This window comes from Dama dama, chromosome 22 (genome assembly GCF_033118175.1).
Source record: "Dama dama isolate Ldn47 chromosome 22, ASM3311817v1, whole genome shotgun sequence".
In the NCBI taxonomy this organism is placed as follows: domain Eukaryota; kingdom Metazoa; phylum Chordata; class Mammalia; order Artiodactyla; family Cervidae; genus Dama; species Dama dama.
Genome location: NC_083702.1, coordinates 17,964,785 through 17,986,219, shown reverse-complemented (window position 1 = coordinate 17,986,219; position 21,435 = coordinate 17,964,785). Strand labels below are relative to the sequence as shown.

General features: G+C 40.0%; 1 protein-coding gene across 1 annotated transcript in view; it reads left to right on the top strand.

Moving 5' to 3' along the window:
- Nucleotides 1–21,435, top strand: part of LOC133043052 (uncharacterized) — a 187,832-nt gene that overhangs the window by 6,939 nt on the left and 159,458 nt on the right. The window contains exons 3-8 of the mRNA XM_061123942.1: nt 8,337–8,645; nt 8,726–9,043; nt 13,128–13,220; nt 13,298–13,612; nt 14,734–15,097; nt 21,119–21,429. Coding sequence (XP_060979925.1) covers nt 8,337–8,645; nt 8,726–9,043; nt 13,128–13,220; nt 13,298–13,612; nt 14,734–15,097; nt 21,119–21,429 — 1,710 coding nt within the window. The remainder of the gene's footprint in view (nt 1–8,336; nt 8,646–8,725; nt 9,044–13,127; nt 13,221–13,297; nt 13,613–14,733; nt 15,098–21,118; nt 21,430–21,435) is intronic.

Genomic DNA, 21,435 nt, shown 5'->3' with positions numbered 1-21,435 from the left:
GGGACTTGTGGCAGGGAAAATTCTCATCCCACTGGTGCACTTGATCAACCGAGTGGGGCGCTAACATCACATTTGCAGGGATGTTGAGGGAGCAGGAAAATGAAGTCTTGAAGTCTACAACACGGTAGCTGATGCACATCACGTATAAGAGGCAGTGAAGCTAAGAGTTCATGGGGTTCTCAAGGCAAGAATACTGAAGTGGTTTGCCTTTCCTTCTCCAGTGGACCACATCTTGTCAGAATTCTCCACTAAGACCCGTCTGTCTTGGGTGGCCTTACATGGCATGGCTCATAGTTTCATTGAGTTAGACAAGGCTGTGGTCCATGAACTATGAACTTCCAGATGTTTAAGCTGGATGTAGAAAAGGCAGAAGAACCAGAGATCAAATTGCCAACATTCGTTGGTTCATTGAAAAGGCAGGAGAGTTTGAGAAAAACATCTACTTCTACTTTATTGACTATGCCAAAGCCTTTAACTGTGTGGATCACAACAAACTGGAAAATTCTTCAAGCAATGGGAATGCCAAACCATCTGACCTTCCTCCTGAGAAATCTGTATTCAAGTCAAGAAGCAACAGTTAGAATCGGACATAGAACAGAAGACTGGTTCCAAATCGGGGAAGGAGTATGTCAAGGCTGTATACTGTCATCCTGTTTATTTAACTTATATGCAGAGTACATCATGAGAAATGTTGAACTGAATGAAGCACACATTGGAATCAAGATTGCCGGGAGAAATATCAATAACCTCAGATATGCAGATGACATCACACTTATGGCAGAAAGTGAAGAACTAAAGAGCCTCTTGACGATAGTGAGAGAGGAAAGTGAAAAAGTTAGCTTAAATCTCAACATTCAGAAACTAAGATCATAGCATCCGGCCCCATCTCTTCCTAGCAAATAGATTGGGTAACAGTGGAAATAGTGACAGACTTCTTTTTTAAACTGCAAAATCGCTGCAGATGGTGACTGCAGCCATGAAATTAAAAGACACTTGCTCCTTGGAAGAAAAGCTATGACCAACCTAGACAGCATATTAAAAAGCAGAGACATTTCTTTGTCAACAAAGACCCGTCTCGTCAAAGCTATGGTTTTTCCTGTAGTCCTGCATGGATGTGAGAGTTGGACTATAAAGAAAGCTGAACACCAAAGAACTGATGCTTTTGAACTGTGGTGTTGGAGAAGACTCTTGAGAGTCCCTTGGACAGCAAGGAGATCCAACCTGTCCATCCTAAAGGAAATCCATCCTGAACATTCATTGGAAGGACTGATGCTGAAGCTGAAACTCCAATCCTTTGGCCATCTTATGCGAAGAACTGACTCATTTGAAAAGACCCTGATGCTGGAAAGATTGAAGGCAGGAGAAGGGGAAACAGAGAATGAGATGGTGGATGGCATCACCAACTGAATGGACATGAGTTAAAGTAAACTCTGGGAGTTGCTGATGGACAGGGAGGCCTGGCATGCTGCAATCCATGGGGTTGCAAAGAGTCAGACATAACTGAGCGACTGAACTGAACTGAACTGAATTGAACCTAAGAGGACCTGAAGTGACTCCTAAGATGTGCTCAGTGCTATCTAAGTATATTTGACCTATGCCAAGGTGGATGCAGTAAAGACAGCAGTGAAACTAGTATGTGAATGGGTGCTCACAGTATTTGACAGTGATGCTTCTAGTTGTTATCACAATGGTGGATTTGATGTCCAGGTTATTAATCACATCAGAACACCTGGACTGGAGGAAGATATTGCTAGATATCACAGTGAATTCCCTAAGGTAGAAGGCTGCTCTTAAGATAGTATCATCCCATCTAATGAAATGGTGGGACAGGGGAGCCCTGAGGACACCTGCAGTAGGTCCTTAGCAGCCACAGCCAGTCAGCTCTTGGATGTTTATGTTGAGGAAGATCATTGGAAAAGTGATCTTTTCTAATTTCACCTTCAGCAGATCTTTGATGATTCTAGTTGAGGCCCTTAAGAAGACAATTCTTTTCCTTTTTAAAAAGTACTTTATTGAGGTATGACTGACATACAAGACTGCCTGATAAGTATGCTTTGTGAAACCATTACAGCACTTATGTCATAAATCTATCCATCTCTTCAGAACGTTTTCTTCCACTGTCTTTATTATTCTTATTAAAAATAATTATTTTCATTACCATCTTTCTAAATTCCATATATTTGTGTAACCCTATATGCAAAACAGAAAAAGAGACACAGATGTACAGAACAGACTTTTGGACTCTGTGGGAGAAGGCGAGGGTAGGATGTTTCAAGAGAACAGCACGTATATTATCTATAGTGAAACAGATCACCAGCCCAGGCTGGATGCATGAGACAAGTGCTTGGGGCTGGTACACTGGGAAGACCCAGAGGAATCGGGTGGAGAGGGAGGTGGGAGGGGGGTCGGGATGGGGAATACATGTAACTCCATGGCTGATTCATGTCAATGTATGACAAAACCCACTACAATATTGTAAAATAATTAGCCTCCAACTAATAAAAAAAGAATTATTTTCAAGGTGCATTTGAATTTTAGTTAGAAACTTTTATTTTAAGCAAACCTGTTTTCTGGCATCTCAAGTAACCTTCCTCATGGTCACAATGTCCTCATCATGGTTCCAACTGCAGATAAATTTGTGGAGACACTACAGGTGTCTCTACTTTATTTTGATAAATCAGCATCTGGATGAAAATGGAGTGCGTGATGTTTGAACTTTGGGTGAAATTAGAACTCCCAATGTTACCATCCTAAGAATACTGATGTCTTGATATTAATTCCAGTTAAGATACATTTAAAAGTAGAGAACTGGAGAGTGCTCTGATATTTAAACCTTGATTGTGGTTTGTACTCCCTGACTACCATTGCTCTAACTTCAGTCAGTTCAGTTCAATTCAGTCACTCAGTCGTGTCTGACTCTTTGCGACCCCATGAATCACAGCATTCCAGGCCTCCCTGTCAATCACAAACTCCCGGAATTTACTCAAACACATGTCCACCAAGTTGGTGATGCCATCCAGCCATCTCACCCTCTGTCATCCCCTTCTCCTCCTGCCCCCAATCCCTCGCATCATCAGGGTCTTTTCCAATGAGTCAACTCTTCGCATGAGGTGGCTCTTATTTAGGCTCTCACATTTTTATGACTGGTTCCAGTTTCCTTCTATTTCTCTTTTTGTCACTAGTTTCCTCCCCTTGGTCTGTCTTTTCCGTATTTTCAGACATGTTTTAATGATGCGAAGATAAGTCAAAGTGGTAGTGATGTAGCAGAGATAAGATTGGAATAGCATGTCTTTTCATTATCTTAATCAAAATTGAACTCTTGGAGTTTCTTCTGCTCAACCTTAGGAGTCAGGTATGGAAGAGAAATTTCAGCCTCAGTAGTGGATTGCTGGAAGTGAAGTACCATGTTTAGGAGAAATGTAGAATGGAAACAATGACTAGAGAAGAACGTAGAGAGGCTTGTTTGAAATAATGAGGAGATGTCATGGGGTTCAGGAGGAAGATTTGGAAGAGAACACACAAATTGTGAAGGACTGTGGTGCAAGTGTTCCACGTTGCTTCAGTCCTGTCCTACTCTTTGCGACCCCATGGACCATAGGATTCTCCAGGCAAGAATACTGGAGTGGGTTGCCATTTCTTTCTCTAGGGGATCTTCCTCATCCAGGGATCAAACCTGGGTCTCCTACATTGCAGGCAGAGTCTTGATTATCTTCTGAGCCACCAGGAACTACAGTATTGAAGTACAAAATGGTGAGGGGATGAAGATGCAAGGATTGCAGGAGGGGAGGGTTGGAAAGATGCAGGTCAATTTGTACTGTCACCACAGCCTCTGTGTGACACTTCCTTCCTGCCCTCATTCCTTCCCTCCCTCTCTTCCTTTATCTTGTTGTGGGAGTCATTTCTGAGCTCTGTGGAAGTGCTAGCATTTGTAGCTGGCAGTTTTCTTAGTGGAAAATTTTTATAATATGGATTCTGTTTATTTATCAAATATGTTTACTCATATTTTCTCCTTTTTTTTTTGGTATCAGATTTTGGTGAGTTGTGTTTCACATGTAATGTGTTTTCAAGGACTTGACTCATTTTACAAAAAAATTTCCAATTAGTAACACTGGTTCATATATCATATCCTTAGATGTTGGGAAGATCTACAATAATACTCCTCCTTTTGTTACTGGTGCCGTTAATGTGTTCCCTCTTTTTTCTTAATTGGTTTTGCTAGAAGATTATCAGTGTTAATGTTCTTTTTAAGAGAATCATTCATGGACTCTATTGATTTTCTTGATTGCATATTTGCTTTCTTCTTAATTGATTTCTATACTCAGTTTTCATTCCTCTTTTTCAGTTATGATTGCTGTTGCTTTTGTAGATTCTTGAGGTGGAGTCTTGGATGGTTTCCTTCTGTTTCTATTTTTATTCTAATATAATCATCAAGGAAACGTCAAGGTTCTAAATTTTCTTCTAAGCATCACTTTATTTTCAACCCACCAGTTTTGATACTATGTAATTTCTTTTGTATTTTATTATCATAAAATGTTTCTTTTTCTCTGAATGCATTCTTTGTCTTATAGTCTGACTTTGTATGATATTAATTTAGATATTATATACAGTTTTCTCTGATTTGTGTTTGCATTGTATGTAATTTTTACCTCTTTAATATGTTTCTGTGTTTATATTAAACATATCTATGTTTGTAGACAGTATGTTATTTTGTCTTACTTTATCTAGTCTGATTATTTTGTTTTTTATTTGGAGTACTTAAATGATTTAAATTTAATATAATTATTGATATAATTGAGTTTAAATGTACTTGCCTGCTACTTGTTATATCTTTGTTCTTATTTTAATCTTCGAGTATATTTTGTCATTTTAGTTTAAATACTCTATTGGTTTATTAATTGTATCAGATTTTTAGGTGATTATAATGTTTAACTGTTTTTAATTTTTAAAATAATTCTCATTTTTTGCTGTGCTGGGTCTTCATTGCTGCATGGGCTTTTCTCTAGCTGCGGAGATCAGAGGCTACTCTCTAGTTGCAGCGAGGAGCTTCTCACTGCGGTGGCCTCTCCTGTTTTGGAGCACAGGCTCTATGCCGCACAAGCTGCAGTAGTCGTGGCCCCTGGGCTCTAGAGCACAGGCTCACTAGTTATGGTGCACGGGCTTAGTTGCTCCGTGGTATGTGGGACCTTCCTAGACCACAGATCGATCCCACATCTTCTGCATTGGCAGGTGGAGTCTTCAGCACTGAACCACCTGGGAAGCCCAGTGTTGAATTATTAATCTTTAATTACATTTTACCTTGAAGTGATATTATATCACAACATGCAATGTCAGTCACTATGCTTTTCTTCCACTTTCCTGTTCTTGTCATTAGTGCTATCATTGTCATACATTCTACTTATAAATTTATTATGAATCTTATAGTTTGTTGCTAATACTTTTGGGTTAAATCTTCTAATAGAGAATCAGCATTTGGCACAGTCTCTATAGCTTTGAGAGGTCCCTGTTTTCATCTGCTGTCATCTCCCTTGAGCTTGAAGAACTTTCTGAGGCAGTTTTGTGTAGTGTGTGTCTGGTGGCCTCTAAGTCTATCATCTTTCGTTGACCTGAAATCATTTTAATTTTCACTCAGTTTTGAAAAGTATTTTCACAGGTATTAAATTCTAGGTTAACAAGTGCCCAACCCCAATACTTTACATATGTTTTTACATTGTTATCTGACTTTGATTGCCTCCAACAAAGTCAGTAAATAATACTTATCCTTTTGTTTCCTGTATATAATGTGTCAAACTTTCCTGGCTGTTCTTAAGATATTTTTGTTTAGTTTGTTGAATTTCAGTAATTACATTGTCAAGTTTTCTGAGAATGGTTTCATTATCTTGTTTGGGTTTTGTTTAGCTTTTTGGGTGAGTGGGTTTACAGTTTTCAATAACTTTAGGAAAATTTCATTCATTTTTTCTTAACATTTTCCTGCACATCCCTTATTCTGAATCTCCAAATACACATATTTTATATATTTTGATATTATCCCACATGCCATTGAGTTTCCATTCATATTTTTCTGCCTTTTTACTCTCTTTGGTTCAGTTTAGATAGTCTCTACTGCTGTGTTTCACTTCCCAATTCTTTTATTCTGCAATGTCTAGTCTCTTGTGTAATTAATCCAAATAATTGTTCATCCCAATACTATATTATTCAGTTTCAGAAATCTCATTTGTTTATTTTTCCTAGTTTTTTTCCATGTTTATTTTTATGCTTCATTAAGCAAATTGATATTAGGAGTTTAAGGAGCTCTTCAGCCGATTCAATCATTTCTGTAATTTCTGAACCTACTTCAAATGATTGCTTGTTAAAAATGTGTTATGGGTTAAATTTCTCTCTTTTGGAAATTCTAATAATTTTTTGGTTGGATGTTGGGCATCACTAAACAGTCCTTTACCAGGAAGAACTTTAGAAATAAACAATCAGAACACACCCAGAAATCAGGGAATTATCCTTGATGAATTAAATAAAGTTTTTTCATTGGGTTATCTTCATTCAGTTCAAAATGTGTTCCTTTGATGACCAAAAGATGAACTTTTCTTTTGGTTTTCCTCCTTTAATTTCAAAACTTCCTTGATCCCACCTTGCCTGCCATATGCCCCACCTACATCCTCCTCCTTCAGCAGTAGCTACCCTTTCTGATTTTCTTTTCCATCCATCTGTATCTTTTAAAATGGTGTTTGCTTGTCTAAAGTGGGAGAAATGAGAAAGGATAGCAGCTTAGCTAGTAGATGAGAGGAGCAGAGGGTGATGTAATATGCTAACAACCTATTCAACAAGTGTTTCCCACAAATATTTACACGTCTTATCCATATTGAGACTTTTTCAAATTGAGGCTCCAAATTATGGCTTGTTTGGTCACTTCTTCCTCCTCCTCCTTCTTCTTCCTCCTTTTTGGCAACATGCCATCTTCTTTGAGAATTGTAAAACATTCATGAAAGAAATTAAAGACAGTATGATCAATGGAAAGTCATTCTGTGTTTCTGGCCTGAAATAATCAATATTGTAAAAATGCCTGTACTTCTCAAAGTGATCTACAGATTTAATGCAATTCCTATCTAAATCCCAATAGCATTCTTTATAGAAATAGGAAAACAATCTTAAAATATGAGTGTGTGGTTTAATTTTTATATATTCATGAATTCCTGTTTTCTGATCATTATTGAATTTTAGTTCCATTCCATTATGGTCATGAAAGATGCTTGAAATTATTTTTAATATTTTTGAATTTGTTAAGACTTACTTGTAAGCTAGCCTGGAGAATATTCTATGTGTGCTTGAAAAGAATGCACATTTTTCTGTGGTTAGAATTAGTACAATGATAGTATTAAAATCATTTATTATCAGCCCTTAGCATTTTCTACGAGTCCTGTTTGAGAAGAAAAACCATTAATAGGAGACGATCTGGAAACTCAGCTGTCCGGTACACATCCACTGAGAGCACACCCTCCCCCAGCTTCTTTGACAAATCCTAGTATTTCAAGAGAGATGGCTGGGACTCTCTCTCTATGACTCTCTGGGTTTTCTTAACACATTTTCTTTCTGCTGAGGTCGCTGAAGGAATTTGTGGAATTTTTTGGCATGAAAAAGTATCAGAAAGACAAGATGTGATGACATAAACGTGAATTAGTGATAGTGTTCATATTTCTTCTCTGGAGCCGTCACCCGCCTACAAGTTGGCACGCCCTCATGGATCCAGCCTCAGGACTTTCCCTAACCTAAGTTACTTGAGGACTAGCTCCTGGGAGAGAAAACTGGTCAGAATATTAGCCCCACAAGTCCCACGAAAGCTTTCTAAGCTTGTCTGGATGCCAGGTCTCTAATCTCATAACCCATGTCCCTCTGGGTGGGTTCTGTTCTGCATATCTCTATGTTCAAGTTTAAGTGCCTGAATATTATACAGTGTCCTTGGATCTGTATATAGGCCCTAGGCTGCTAAATGAGAAATTCATTTCTCCAACCAATGCCAAAACATGGTTCCAGTATTCAGCCATTCCAGTGATCTGAATTGGGCTCTGTAGTTTCCAGGCTCCTAGACCAAAGAATTCACATTTCTAACCAGTCTCAAAGTGTATGTTCTTGGGATTCAACCATTCCAAACTGACCCTGTAATCCTTCTGGATTTCTCTTCAGAAACCTGCTCATGAAAATTCAATTATGACAATAACTGTCAAAGACTCTCTTCATGCTCCAATCCTAAAAAGAAAAACTTTCACACCACTGCCTGTGAGGTGCGGTTTCCAGTTGCCAAGTCAGTACCACGAACACTCACTGGTTTTGTTGTTGTTTCCTCTTAGGATTTGTGCGTCTGTCTGGAGGGGATGGACCCTGCTCAGGGCGAGTAGAAGTGCACTCTGGAGAAGCCTGGATTCCAGTGTCTGATGGGAACTTCACACTCCCCACTGCCCAGGTCATCTGTGCAGAGCTGGGGTGCGGCAAGGCTGTGTCTGTGCTGGGACACGTGCCCCTCAGAGAGTCCGATGGCCGGGTCTGGGCTGAAGAGTTCAGGTGTGAGGGGCAGGAGCCTGAGCTCCGGGTCTGCCCCAGAGTGCCCTGTCCAGGGGCCAGGTGTCACCACAGTGGAGCTGCTCAGGTTGTCTGTTCAGGTGAGATGCATGTCAGGCCTTTCATCTCTGTGACCACCCTGTTTATGTGATTTTGCTGAAACTCTGTCTTCTTCTACCAGCATACTCGGAAGTCCGGCTCATGATAAACGGCTCCTCTCAGTGTGAGGGGCAGGTGGAGATGAACATTTCTGGACGATGGAGAGCGCTCTGTGCCTCCCACTGGAGCCTGGCCAATGCCAATGTTGTCTGTCGTCAGCTCGGCTGTGGAGTCGCCATCTCCACTCCCAGAGGACCACACTTGGTGGAAGGAGGAGATCACATCTTAACATCCCGATTTCACTGCTTGGGGGCGGAGTCCTTCCTGTGGAGTTGTCCTGTGACTGTCCTGGGTGGGCCTGACTGTTCCCATGGCAACACGGCCTCTGTGATCTGCTCAGGTAAGAGAGAGGGAAGGGCTACTGGTACTCAGGATGCCCCTGGAGTGAAATGTCTCCAAGAACAGAGAGTGAGGTTAAACGGGCTTCAAAGTCAGATATTTTGTGGTGAAATATGGATCTTCTCATTGTTCATTCCTTTTTCAGCCCAGGGCAAGAAGTGTGAAGTTGAATAATATATTTTTAAGCAACATCCTGCTTACATAAAATCATAGAAAACAATGTAGGAGCAGTAAGTATAGACCTCAGTATGAACCCCAGTCCAGATCGACAAAGACATTGTCCCCAGCACCACAGTCACTATTGTCCCTAGTAACTGTGTCTTCCCTCCTCTAAAGGGAAAATCACCTAGCTAATTTCTGCTAACATAGAGAGTTTTATCAATGTTTGAACTTTATTAAAATGATGCAGTATATTTCATCTTTTGTATCTAATTTTGTAGACTCAAAATTATGTTTGGGATTCACACATCATGTTGTTTATTGTAGCACTTTATTTTTTTTTACTGTAGAGTATGCTTTGAATGATCACATTGCCATGTACTGATCCATTCTACTGACAGTATAAATCTGGGTTATTTATATGATACTACAACTTATCATGACAATGTCTTTGCATGCAAATATGTATTACTTATTTTCCATGTTTAACCCTTGGCCTTTTATTTTCATTTTCTTAATCAAATGGTGTCCTTTGATGAACTCATTTCTTACTCTTATACAAATACATTTACTAACTTTTTTCTGTACATTTAATGCTTCAAGAATTTTGCCTACTCCAAGATCATAAAAACATTCTCCATTCTCTAAGAGTATCTTACAAAAACATTATTATTTTTCTCTTGCATATTATTGTGCATTCCTTCTGGGATTGATGTCTGTGTAACATAAGGGTCAGGTTTCATATGGACATCCAATTGACTCAGAATCTTTTTCTGAAGACTCTTTTCCCCACTGCAGTGCTGCCTTCATCATAAGCAGAAGGGCAAGCATGTCTGTCTTTTTTGAGACTCTCTATTCTGTTCCATGTTATCATTTGTTTATCCTGGCATTAATACTGCATTTTCTTAACTATTATACCTTTGTAGTTGTTGTTGTTCAATGGCTAAGTCAAGTCTGACTCTTTGCGACCCCGTGGACTATAGCACACCAGGCTTCCCTGTCCTTCACCATCTCCCTGAGTTTCAAACTTTGTAGTAAGTCAGAATAATTTTAACTTCCAAGAGTTACTTTACATTCACTCTCCTAACATCCTTGCTTTTCTTACCAACTGTGTTGGTCATTCTTGGTTGCTTGTATTTTGTATGAATTTAGAAATCAGCTTGTCATTTTCATCAAAAGAAAAGCTTAAGGGTATTTTCATTGAGATTAGATTTAAAAATTTGAGAGTAGACATAGAAATTTGAGAATGATTGACACTGACAATGTTCAGTTTTCCAAATCATTGACATAATACATCCCTCCATTCGGTTAGATCCTGAATTTTTCTCAGAGATTTTGCCCATCTTTTACTAGGATTTCTCCTAGGTATTTTATTTTTGATGTCATGAGTATTTTTGTGAGTGTCCTGGCAATGAATTCTCTTTGACTTGTTTTCATCTTTTAACTCTTCAAAGTTTGATCTATGCTGAGACATAAAAATGTTTGGAATACAAGATAAAAATGCCTGTATAACATTTATTTGGGTTTCTAAATGTTAGTATCAATATTTTCCTTTAATCTCTGTGTGTGTGTGTGTGAGTGTCTTTCCTTCTCGATTCCCCTTCTGCCCCATTTATTCTTAAATATGTAAATTTTTTTTTAATTAAGTTGAAGACATGATGTTCCTTTACCCTTAGGACACTTCTGGGAATTTCCTTACAGAACCAGAGTTCAGTCAAGTCTTTAAATGACTTCAGCTCCAAGTGACATCTAATTGCAGCATTGAAAGACCCGACTGAAAGACTGCCTAATTGAGTTTCTTCCTGATTAATGACCCAAAGTCATAAGCAAAATGAAGTACATATTTTTTTCTTCAACTACTAAGTTTTGCCTTTTCATACCGATGAAATTGCCAACATCTGTTGGATCACAGAAAAAGCAAAAGAGTTCCAGAAAAACATCTACTTCTGCATTATTGACTACGCCAAACTTTGACTATGTGGGTCACAACAAACTGTGGAAAATTCTTCAAGAAATGGGAATACCAGATCACCTTACCTACCTCCTGATAAATCTGTATGTAGGTCAAGAAGCAATAGTTAGAATTGGACATGGAACAACAGACTGTTTCCAAATTGGGAAAGGAGTACATCAAGGATGTATATTGTCACTCTGCTTATTTAACTTATATGCAGAGTACATCATGCAAAATGCTGGGCTGGATGAAGCACAAGCTGGAATCAAGTTTGTCAGGAGAAATATCAATAACCTCAAACATGCGGATGATACCACCCTGATGGCAGAAAGCTAACAGGAAGTGAAGAGCCTCTTGATGAAAGTGAAAGAGGAGAGTGAAAACGCTGGCTTAAAACCCAACATTCAGAAAACTAAGATTGTGGCATCTGGCCCCATCACTCCATGGCAAATAGATGGGGAAACAATGGAAAGAGTGAGAGACTTTATTTTCTTGGGCTCCAAAATCACTGCAGATGGTGAGTGCAGCCATGAAATTAAATGATGCTTGCTCCTTGGAACAAAAGCTATGACCAATGTAGACAACATATTAAAAAAGAGAGAGATTACTTTGCTGACAAAGGTCCATCTGGTCAAAGCTGTGATTTTTCCAGTAGTTATGTATGGATGTAAGAGTTGGACCAAAAAGAAAGCTGAGCTCTGAAGATTTAATGCTTTTGAACTGTCATGGTGGAGAAGACTCTTGAGAGTCTCCTGGAATGCAAGGAGATCAAACCAGTGGATTCTAATGGAAATCAGTCCTGAATATTCATTGGAAGGACTGGTACTGAAGCTGAAGCTCCAGTACTCTGGCCGCCTGATGCCAAGAGCTGACTCATTGGAAAAGACTAGGAAAGACTGAGGGTGAGAGAAGAAGGGGATCACAGAGGATGAGATGGTCCAGCTCATCCATCACCGGCTTGTTGGACATGAGTTTGAGCAAACTCCAGGGGTTGGTGATGAACAGGGAAGCCTGGCAAGCTTCAGTTAATTGGGTCACAAAGAGTTGGACATGACTGAGCAACTGAACTGAACTGAACCAAGGATTTTTGGAAAAACTGCTATACAACAATATAACCAGACCTCTTGCTATGTGGCCTGAATTTCTAAGTTGAAGAATAGCCTCTCATTTTGCATTTTGATGTTTCTACTTTATGCTGAGCTAATGTGTGGCCACACTTATTGTTTAGTTCTTAATTGCAGCTAACAAGTTTTTCAGCTCTAGAAGTATTTGGTTTTTGTTATCATTTCTCTGCAAAGATACACATTTTGTCAATTAATTCCATAAGCACTTTAACTGTGGCTATTTATATTCTCTGTCAGGTAATTCTAGCAGCTGAAAACCCTGGGAATTCTTTCTAATGTCTCCTTTTTCCTTTCCGTTTTTAATGAGATCTATTTTACTCAAGTGTTTGTTTTAAAGATAGACATTGAAGAAGTCGTAGAACTCCTTCAGAAAGAATGTTATTTTGCTTTTACTGAGGGATAGATTTCAGCTTCCCTGTGGCTCAGATGGTAAAGAATCTGCCTGCAGTGTGGAAGACCTGGGTTTGACCCGTGGTTTGGGAAGATCCCCTGGAGGAGGGCATGGAAACGCACTCCAGTATTCTTGCCTGAAAAATCCTATGGTTAGAGGAGACTGGTGGGCTATAATCCAAGGTGTTGCAGAGAGCCGGACATGCCTGAGCAGCTAATCACAGCACAGGGATAAATTTAGGAATACAACAACTTAATTAAGTCATTCTTACAAGAACACTGGTGGTAAAACAGAAATTGTGGTACTCTCCAGGGAGAAGGTGAACACTAAGAGCATGATAACTTTACTGCTGGGTCACTGCTTTCATCTTAGGCTCCATCACGAGGTCATTATTTCCCTTAATTCAGTTTCCTGTTCTTCAACTCTTCCAGACTTCTGATCATTGTTGTTTCTTTAGGAAACCAGACTCAGGTGCTGCCTCAGTGCAACTACTCTATGTCAGAACCAGCCGGCTCTGCGGCCTCAGTGGAGAGCGGCCCTTATTGCTCAGGTGAGGGTCCCACAAGACAAAAGACCCTTCTCAACCCCTGGGATCACCGCGCCATTGTCCCATATCTCTCTCCTCAGACAGCAGACAGCTCCGCCTGGTGGACGGGGGCGGTCCCTGCGCCGGGAGAGTGGAGATCCTTGACCAGGGCTCCTGGGGCACCATCTGTGATGACGGCTGGGACCTGGACGATGCCCGCGTGGTGTGCAGGCAGCTGGGCTGTGGAGAAGCTTTCAATGCCACGGGGTCTGCTCACTTCGGGGCGGGATCAGGGCCCATCTGGCTGGACGACCTGAATTGCACAGGAAAGGAGTCCCAGGTGTGGAAGTGCCCTTCCCGAGGCTGGGGGCGGCATGACTGCAGACACAAGCAGGACGCGGGGGTCATCTGCTCAGGTCAGCACTCCACACTGCCCACAGGCTGGGGGAGGGGTGGGGCCCTGGAGGACAGGGGTCTGAGCCCCGATGGAGAGATGCCGAAAGGACCAGAGAAGGAGGCTTCCTCCCATGGAGCCTGTCTTTCCAGCAGACATGAAGACGAGGTGCTTTGACTTCCTCCTGCAACAGCTGACGATCTGGTCCTTTCTTCTCCCCTGTGTTTCCTGGCAGAGCCGTTTCTTACAGTTTTTCTTGAAAGCAGGGCTCTCTCTCCAGTTACATACAAAAATTTTAAACCCACGGTACTAGTTTCCATTTGCTTCCCTAACAATTTACCAATTAGTGGTTTAAATAACATATATTCATTTCCTTCCTCTTCTCAAGCTTAGATGTCCAGCAGGGATCTCACTGGGCTGGGATCAAGGCTTCAGCAGGGCAGCATCACTTTTGTGACTCTAGGGGAGAATCTGTTTCTTGCCTTTTCAAACTTCTTGAAACCACCTACATCCTTTCCTTCACAGGACCCTTCATCCATTGTCAGACCAGCAATGCTGCAGGCCTCCAACCATTATCCTAAGTCACATCTCTCTCTCTCTAACCAGAGCTAAGAAAAGTATTGCACGTTTAAGATAGTGGGTCTAAGGATGTGGTAGGAATCAGCTCACATTGTTAATACAATATTCTAGCTTAAACTCACCATCCCGAGGTCCTTACCTTATTCACATCTGTAAATCCCTCTTGTCAGGTACAGCAACATAGTCACAGGTTACAGAGATTGGGATATGGACATTTTTAGATTAATTATTATCCCTATCTCCCTAATATCCACATCACATCCCTTTAACATACTCTTCAAAGATATTGTCAGGAAGCAGCATTCAGCTGCCCCTCCTTGACTAGCGCCCACACAGTTTGGTCTTACTCTCAATTCATATCCACTACACCATTGTGGTAGAAATAGAAAGATAGACACAAATGGACAAAGTCAGTTAAAAGGGAGGTGATGTCAGTCTTGTCATCTAGTGGGTATCTCTTGAACAAGGTCAGAGATGAATGTTCACCATTTCTAGAAGAAAGGAAAACCTAGAACATCCTGCAAAGTTTTCACTGTGTCCTGTCTCCTCCCCTTTCAACCTTAGAGTTCCTGGCCCTCAGGATGGTGAGCGAGGTTCAGCAGTGTGCTGGGTGGCTGGAAGTTTTCTACAACGGGTCCTGGGGCAGTGTCTGCCGCAATCCCATGGAAGATATCACTGTGTCCATGATCTGCAGACAGCTTGGCTGTGGGGACAGTGGAACCCTCAACTCTTCTCTTGCTCTTAGAGAAGGTTCTAGACCCCGGTGGGTGGATGGAATCCACTGTCGGAAAACTGACACCTCTCTCTGGCAGTGTCCTTCTGACCCTTGGAATTACACTTCATGCTCTCCAAAGGAGGAAGCCTATATCTCGTGTGAAGGTGACTTACTGTCTGTTTCTGTGTGTCTGTCCCAACCCTGTAGGATGCAGTGAGATTTGGTATTTTAAAATCTAAGTGATGAGTTTAATTTGGGTCCACAAAATGACATTAAATGAAAATGTTAGTTGCTAAGTCGTTTCTGACTCTTTGAGACCACATGGACTGTAGCCTGCCAGGCTCCTCTGTCCTTGGAATTCTCCAGGCAAGAATACTGGAATGGGTTGCCATTCCCTTCTCCAGGGTATCATCCTGACCCAGGTATGAAAATTGGGTCTCCCACACTGCAGTCAGATTCTTTACTGTCTGAGCCACCAGAGAAGCCTAAATGAGGTAAGAATGAAACTAATTTAATCCACATATTCCAACCTTGTTTGTTAACATTTTTAATTAAGATGTAATTCTCGTAGCATTATATTAGTTCTAAGTGTACAACATAGTGTTTATGTATTTGTACATATTGGTAAATCATCACCACACATACAGTAATATCCATTACCACATGCAGTTACAATTTTTTTCTTATGATCCCACAAGTAAGAATTTGCATGCTGCAACTAAGACCCAGGCCAACCAAATAAATACTTACTTTTAAAAGAGAGTGTTATTTTCTTCATAGTCTTGATGTAAAAGAATGCATCATATTTTTTTGTCCACATGGGTGAACTCTGGAAGTTGGTGATGGACAGGGAGGCCTGGCATGCTGTGATTCATGGGGTCGCAAAGAGTCGGACACGACTGAGTGACTGAACTAACCTGAACTGAACAGCTTCCCTGGTAGGCCAACTGGTAAAGAATCCGCCTGCCATGCAGGAGACCCTGGTTTGATTCCTGAGTCTGGAAAATCCGCTGGAGAAGGATAGACTACTCACAACAGTGTTCTTGGGCTTCCCTTGTGACTCAGCTGGTAAAGAACCTGCCTGCAATGCGGGAGACCTCGGTTTGATCCCTGGGTTGGGAAGATCCCCTGGAGAAGGGAATGGCTACCCACTCCAGTATTTTCACCTGGAAAATTCCATGGGGTCACAAAGAGCTGGACGTGACTGAGCGACTATCACAAACACTGTATACAAAAATACTATCTTCTTTCCTATATTACTGTCTTAAGATATCTTTCATGACAATATTTTTCACTAGAATGTTTCAAAATTCCTTATTTATTCATAGGAACACTTTATAAACAAACATCACTTACTGTGTTTCTTAAATATTTTTGTAACATTTTCCCCATATTTTCCATATATGTTTAAGGTTGTATATGTGTATGGGGGGGTTATGTGATCAAATCTGTAATGTTTTACTTTTTTGACTTGTGCCTTTAATGCAATGTTTCAAACTCCATTCTTTATCTCTAAATAACATTGAATCAAGTTTTATTTTCTGCAAACAATTTTATAGTTCCACTAAAGTATATTCAAAACCTAATTAAAAATTTATTTATTTATCTGAATTTATTTTACTATGTGTGATTGTGTAACATGATCACCAGATAGGAATACTTTTTAGATATGTGATATCTTAGCTCCATAACAAAATAAAAGCACATTGTTTCATGAGTTCGTGGATATGACATCAAAAGTACAGGCAACAAAGCAAAAATAGACAAGTGGGAAGATATCAAACTTAAAAGCTTCCACAAACCAAATGAAAGATCAACAGAGTGAAAAAGAAAGCTAGCACAAATTATATAAGGTATTAATTTCCAAAAATAATAAGGAACTCCCACAACTTAAGAGAAAAAAAACCCAACAAACTTAAAACCTAATAACTCAATTAAAAAATTGATCAAGGGCTTGAATAGACATTTCTCTAACAAAGACATACAAATGGCAATAGGTATATGAAAAAACGCTTGACATTGTCAATCATCAAGGAAATGTAAATTAAAACCACAAAGAGATATCATTTTACACATGTCAGAATGACTGTTTTTGCTTTTTTTTTTTTTTAAAGACACGTAAGTGTTGGCAAGGCTGTGGAGCAATTGACACTTTATGTGTACTTATCCACATGAAATGTATAAATTGTATTAATAAAACTATGTAATCCAGGGGTTAAATCTCCGGGCTTTCACTGTCATGGGTCCAGGTTCAATCCCTGACCTGGGAACTCTGATCCCATGAGCAACAGCACAGCCAAAAAACAAACAATAGCACAGAACTATTACCAAAAATCTGTTTGATTTATAGTGATGTCCCTTTTCATTCTTGGTATTGTTAACTTCATTTTCTCTCTGCTCTTCTTAAGTATTGCTCAGTGTTAGTCAAGCTTCAATGAGCCACATTTAAAGGGTTTTCTTCTATATTTTCTACCTTATGCTTACCTTCTTTTCCATTAATTTTTGTTCCTTTTTAAATTAACCCCAACATTCGACATCCTTTAGACTCTCTTATCTAGTTTCTTAATTGGAAGTTTACTTTTTTTCACTTTCAGTCTTTCCTCTTCTCTAAATCTAGGGTATAAATTTCCCTTAGGCACTACTTGAGTTTCATTAGAAGAATTTATTAGCATATCATTATTTTGTGTTTATTATCATTATTATCATAATTTCACAATATTTAGTAAGTTTTAAGTTTATTCCCAGACTCAGGTGGTTTTTGGAAGGATCTTGCTGAATTTCCCCAAATAGAGGTGGCTAACAATATTTCTATTTAATTCTTAATTTTCTTCCACTGTGGTCAGAGTAAATACTCTGTATGAATTCAAAGAGTGAAAGATTTTGTCCTATTCTGTGGTCATTTTGATAAATGTTCCTAGTGCATTTATAATAATGTAAACTCTTGCATTGTCGGGTGCACTGCTCTATATGTCACTTAGTTAAACGCGCTGATTATGTTGTTGTACATCTGATGTATTCTTCTCTGTTTTTTGTATGTTTGGTCTGCATGCTATTGAAAAAGATATGGTAATAATCCCCCATTTTGATTGTGATTTTGTCTATTTCTTCTTTTCACTCTGTCAAGTATATTTCAAAGTTATGTTCTGTTACCTTTCTTGAATTTTGTTGTCTAAAATATCTTTATTAAGGGCGCATCTCATTATAATCTTGAAAATTCCCTCTTTAATTCAATTAGTGTATCTTGGCTTAAAGTCTGCTTTCTGGGACATTGATATAGCTACTCCAGTTTTGTTACAGTTGGTACATTTTCCCCATCATTTTGCTTTCAACTATTCTTTGCTTTCATAATATAAGGTGGGCATTTTGCAAGTAACATTTGTGTCAATTTTGTTTTATCTTAATCCATTTACTGTAAATGCAATTCCTGATATTGATGTGTTGGTATCTGCCGTTTGTTTTCAATTAATCCACCTGCTTTATGTTCCTTTTTGTCTCCTTTTTTTTCCTCCTTTAGTATTAAATAAATCTGTTATTATTCCAGATTTTCCTTTTCCCTTTGGATTTTCAGCAGCTTTACTAGGAGTGGGGGTTTTCATACTCCTCCGTTTATTTTTTTTAATTCTCTATTGTTATATCTTCAGATATTACTTCTGCAGTTCTGTCTCTCTGTCTCTGTATCTCTTCTCCCTCACCTCCTCCTCTTTCTTCTCTTTCTCATCTCTCATCTTTAGGACTCCTCTAAATCACTATCTTCTGAGTTCTATCTAAAATTCTTTTCACTTAATTATTCACTTTCTAAACCTAGATATTTTATTTTAGATTGGCAATGGTTCCTTAGATATTTTTATTTATTTATGATTATTTGTTATTTTTCATCTTTCTACCTGTTTATTCTCTTCTTCTCTCTTTTCCCCTAAATACATTGATTGTAGTTAAAATCCTTATCTGCTAAGTCCAGCATTTCTATCACAGGTGTCTCTTCATTCTCTTATCTTTTTTCACACTTTGGTCATTTGTCATGTTATCCTAACTTGTCAAATGTCATGTCATTTTTTATTGAATGCTATAAATTGTATATGAAAAAGTAAGATACTCCTGATACATTTTCTAACACCTGAAAGGATTTACCATTTGTTTTCCCAGGCAAGTAGGGGGGAGGGGTGTGTATCACTCAAACATCTAAATATAACCTAAAACTGAGCTGTAACAAGTGTGGGTTGAAGTTTCAGTAGCACTCAGTCCACCTTTGATTTCTCTGTCCCTATGACAGGGACTTTCAGATATTTCAGTTCAGGGCCTAGATTCCTTTGTAGCTACGTACCCAAATAATGAAAAGACTCTGATTCCCAAATCTTTTTATATAGTTCCAACTCTTTCTTTATATAGTCTTTTTATATAGTTCCTGCCCGTCACAGCTTATATACTGGGCGGATATTTGAGGAGAAAACCTGCTGTCTGAGAGAGGCTCTCAAGACTCTAATTTTGTCACTTCAGCACCAGGTAACTCCCAAGTTATGCTGACTTCCTGTCACAAGAGTAGTTCTCTGCTTGCCCAAGCCCAGACTCTGAATCATTAAATTATGCAATGAATCGACAAACTCCCACAGAGAGAAAGAAGCTATGGATCCTTGACTAACATTGAAATAATCTCCACTCTAGAATTTTAGCATATTTAGTCCATGTTGTGTTAACAAATGTTGAATACATTTACTGTTGCTTAAAAAACATTTTCCAGTTTTCTAAGTTGTATTCAGCAAGACCCAGCAAGACACATTGGCGTGCTGTGAACTCCTCCATTCTTCACAGAAGTGGAAAATTTTAGGTTTACTTCTCTACTTCACTATTTACTTAAAGGGCAGCACTGATAGACATCATTTAACCTTCCTTTACATCACTTTTATGTATTAAAGGAAAGAAGAATCCCGTGACTCTCTTAATGTTATTTGTTCAAGGGCTTTCAGAGCAGGAATATAACCCATTTCTGCTTTGTGATACAACTAGAAGGGCTTCGATGATGGCTTAGCGATAAAGAATCCACTTGCAATGCAGGAGATACAGGAGACACTGGTTAGATCACTGGGTCAGGATGATCCCCTGGAGAAGGGCATGGCAACCACTCCACTATTCTTGCCTGGAGAACTCCATGGACAGAGAAGCCTGGTGAGGTACAGTTCATAGGGTCTTAAAGAGTTGGACATGACTGAAGTGACTAAGCACACATATACAATATTTCCCCCTCAAGATCACACAACTCCAAAATTTGAAGAACAGAGATTCTTGACACAAAGTCCAAGGAAGGATTGTGTTTTTTTGGGAGAGGAAGCAACATTCTCTGATTCCCAGTGGAATCCGGCCAGTGTCACTGTTACCTGACATCATCTCTAATGCAAAGTTGTTCAATCTACTCAAAGAGATCACATTTTTTTGCAACTAAGTATCCAGATCTGAAGTCTGAAGCTTAGAACTATAAATGAAATATTCTGGGGTAAACCAAAACATCACAGAATCCATTTGTTTTTCAGTTCTGAATGACTGTACCAAGGAGAAGGATTCTAATGATAGAGGATTCATGACTGCTACCTGAAGCTTCTGATGAAGCCACTTCCTTTAATTAACCCCTTTAACTCTCAGGTCAAGGGCATCAAAATGTGTGTGATTTGTAAGGAATCCATCCAGCTGCCGGTTCATTCATGTGACCCTGAACTCACTTAAGTGATGCGGGAATAGAGACCAACGTTTCCTGTCAATCCTTCTCAGATGCTCTGCAGAACTTTACAGATGAGAATGTTACCTCTGATATGCCCTTGTAACACCTTCTGTCTCAGAGTACTCCCTACTGTGTTTTCAGCTTACTATTTCCTGTTTGGTTTTTCCCTCGTACTTTTCAACCTTATTAATTCTCCTGCTGCTGATGTAAGAAACCAGACCCAGCTGCTGCCCCAGTGCAATGCTGCTGCTGCTGTTAAGTCGCTTCCGTCGTGTCCGACTCTTAGCGACCCCATGGACTGCAGCCTACCAGGCCCCTCCGTCCATGGGATTGTCCAGGCAGGAGTACTGGAGTGGGTTGCCATTGCCTTCTGCACCAGTGCAAAGACTCCATATCAGAACCAGCAGGGTCTGCAGCCTCAGAGGAGAGCGCCTCCTACTGCTCAGGTGAGGGTCCCACAGGACAGAAGAACCTTCTCATTCTCCAAGTTAACGCCCTGTGTGTCCCATTTCTCTCTCCTCAGGTAGCAGACAGCTCCGCCTGGTGGACGGGGGCGGTCCTTGTGCCGGGAGAGTGGAGATCCTTGACCAGGGCTCCTGGGGCACCATCTGTGATGGTGGCTGGGACCTGGAAGATGCCCGCGTGGTGTGCAGACAGCTGGGCTGTGGAGAAGCCCTCGATGCCCCTGTCTCTTCTTACTTTGGGGCGGGATCAGGACCCATTTGGCTGGACAACGTGAAGTGCACAGGAAAGGAGTCCCATGTATGGAGGTGCCCTTCCAAAGGCTGGGGGAAGCACTACTGCGATCATAGCAAGGATGCAGGAGTCATCTGTTCAGGTATGG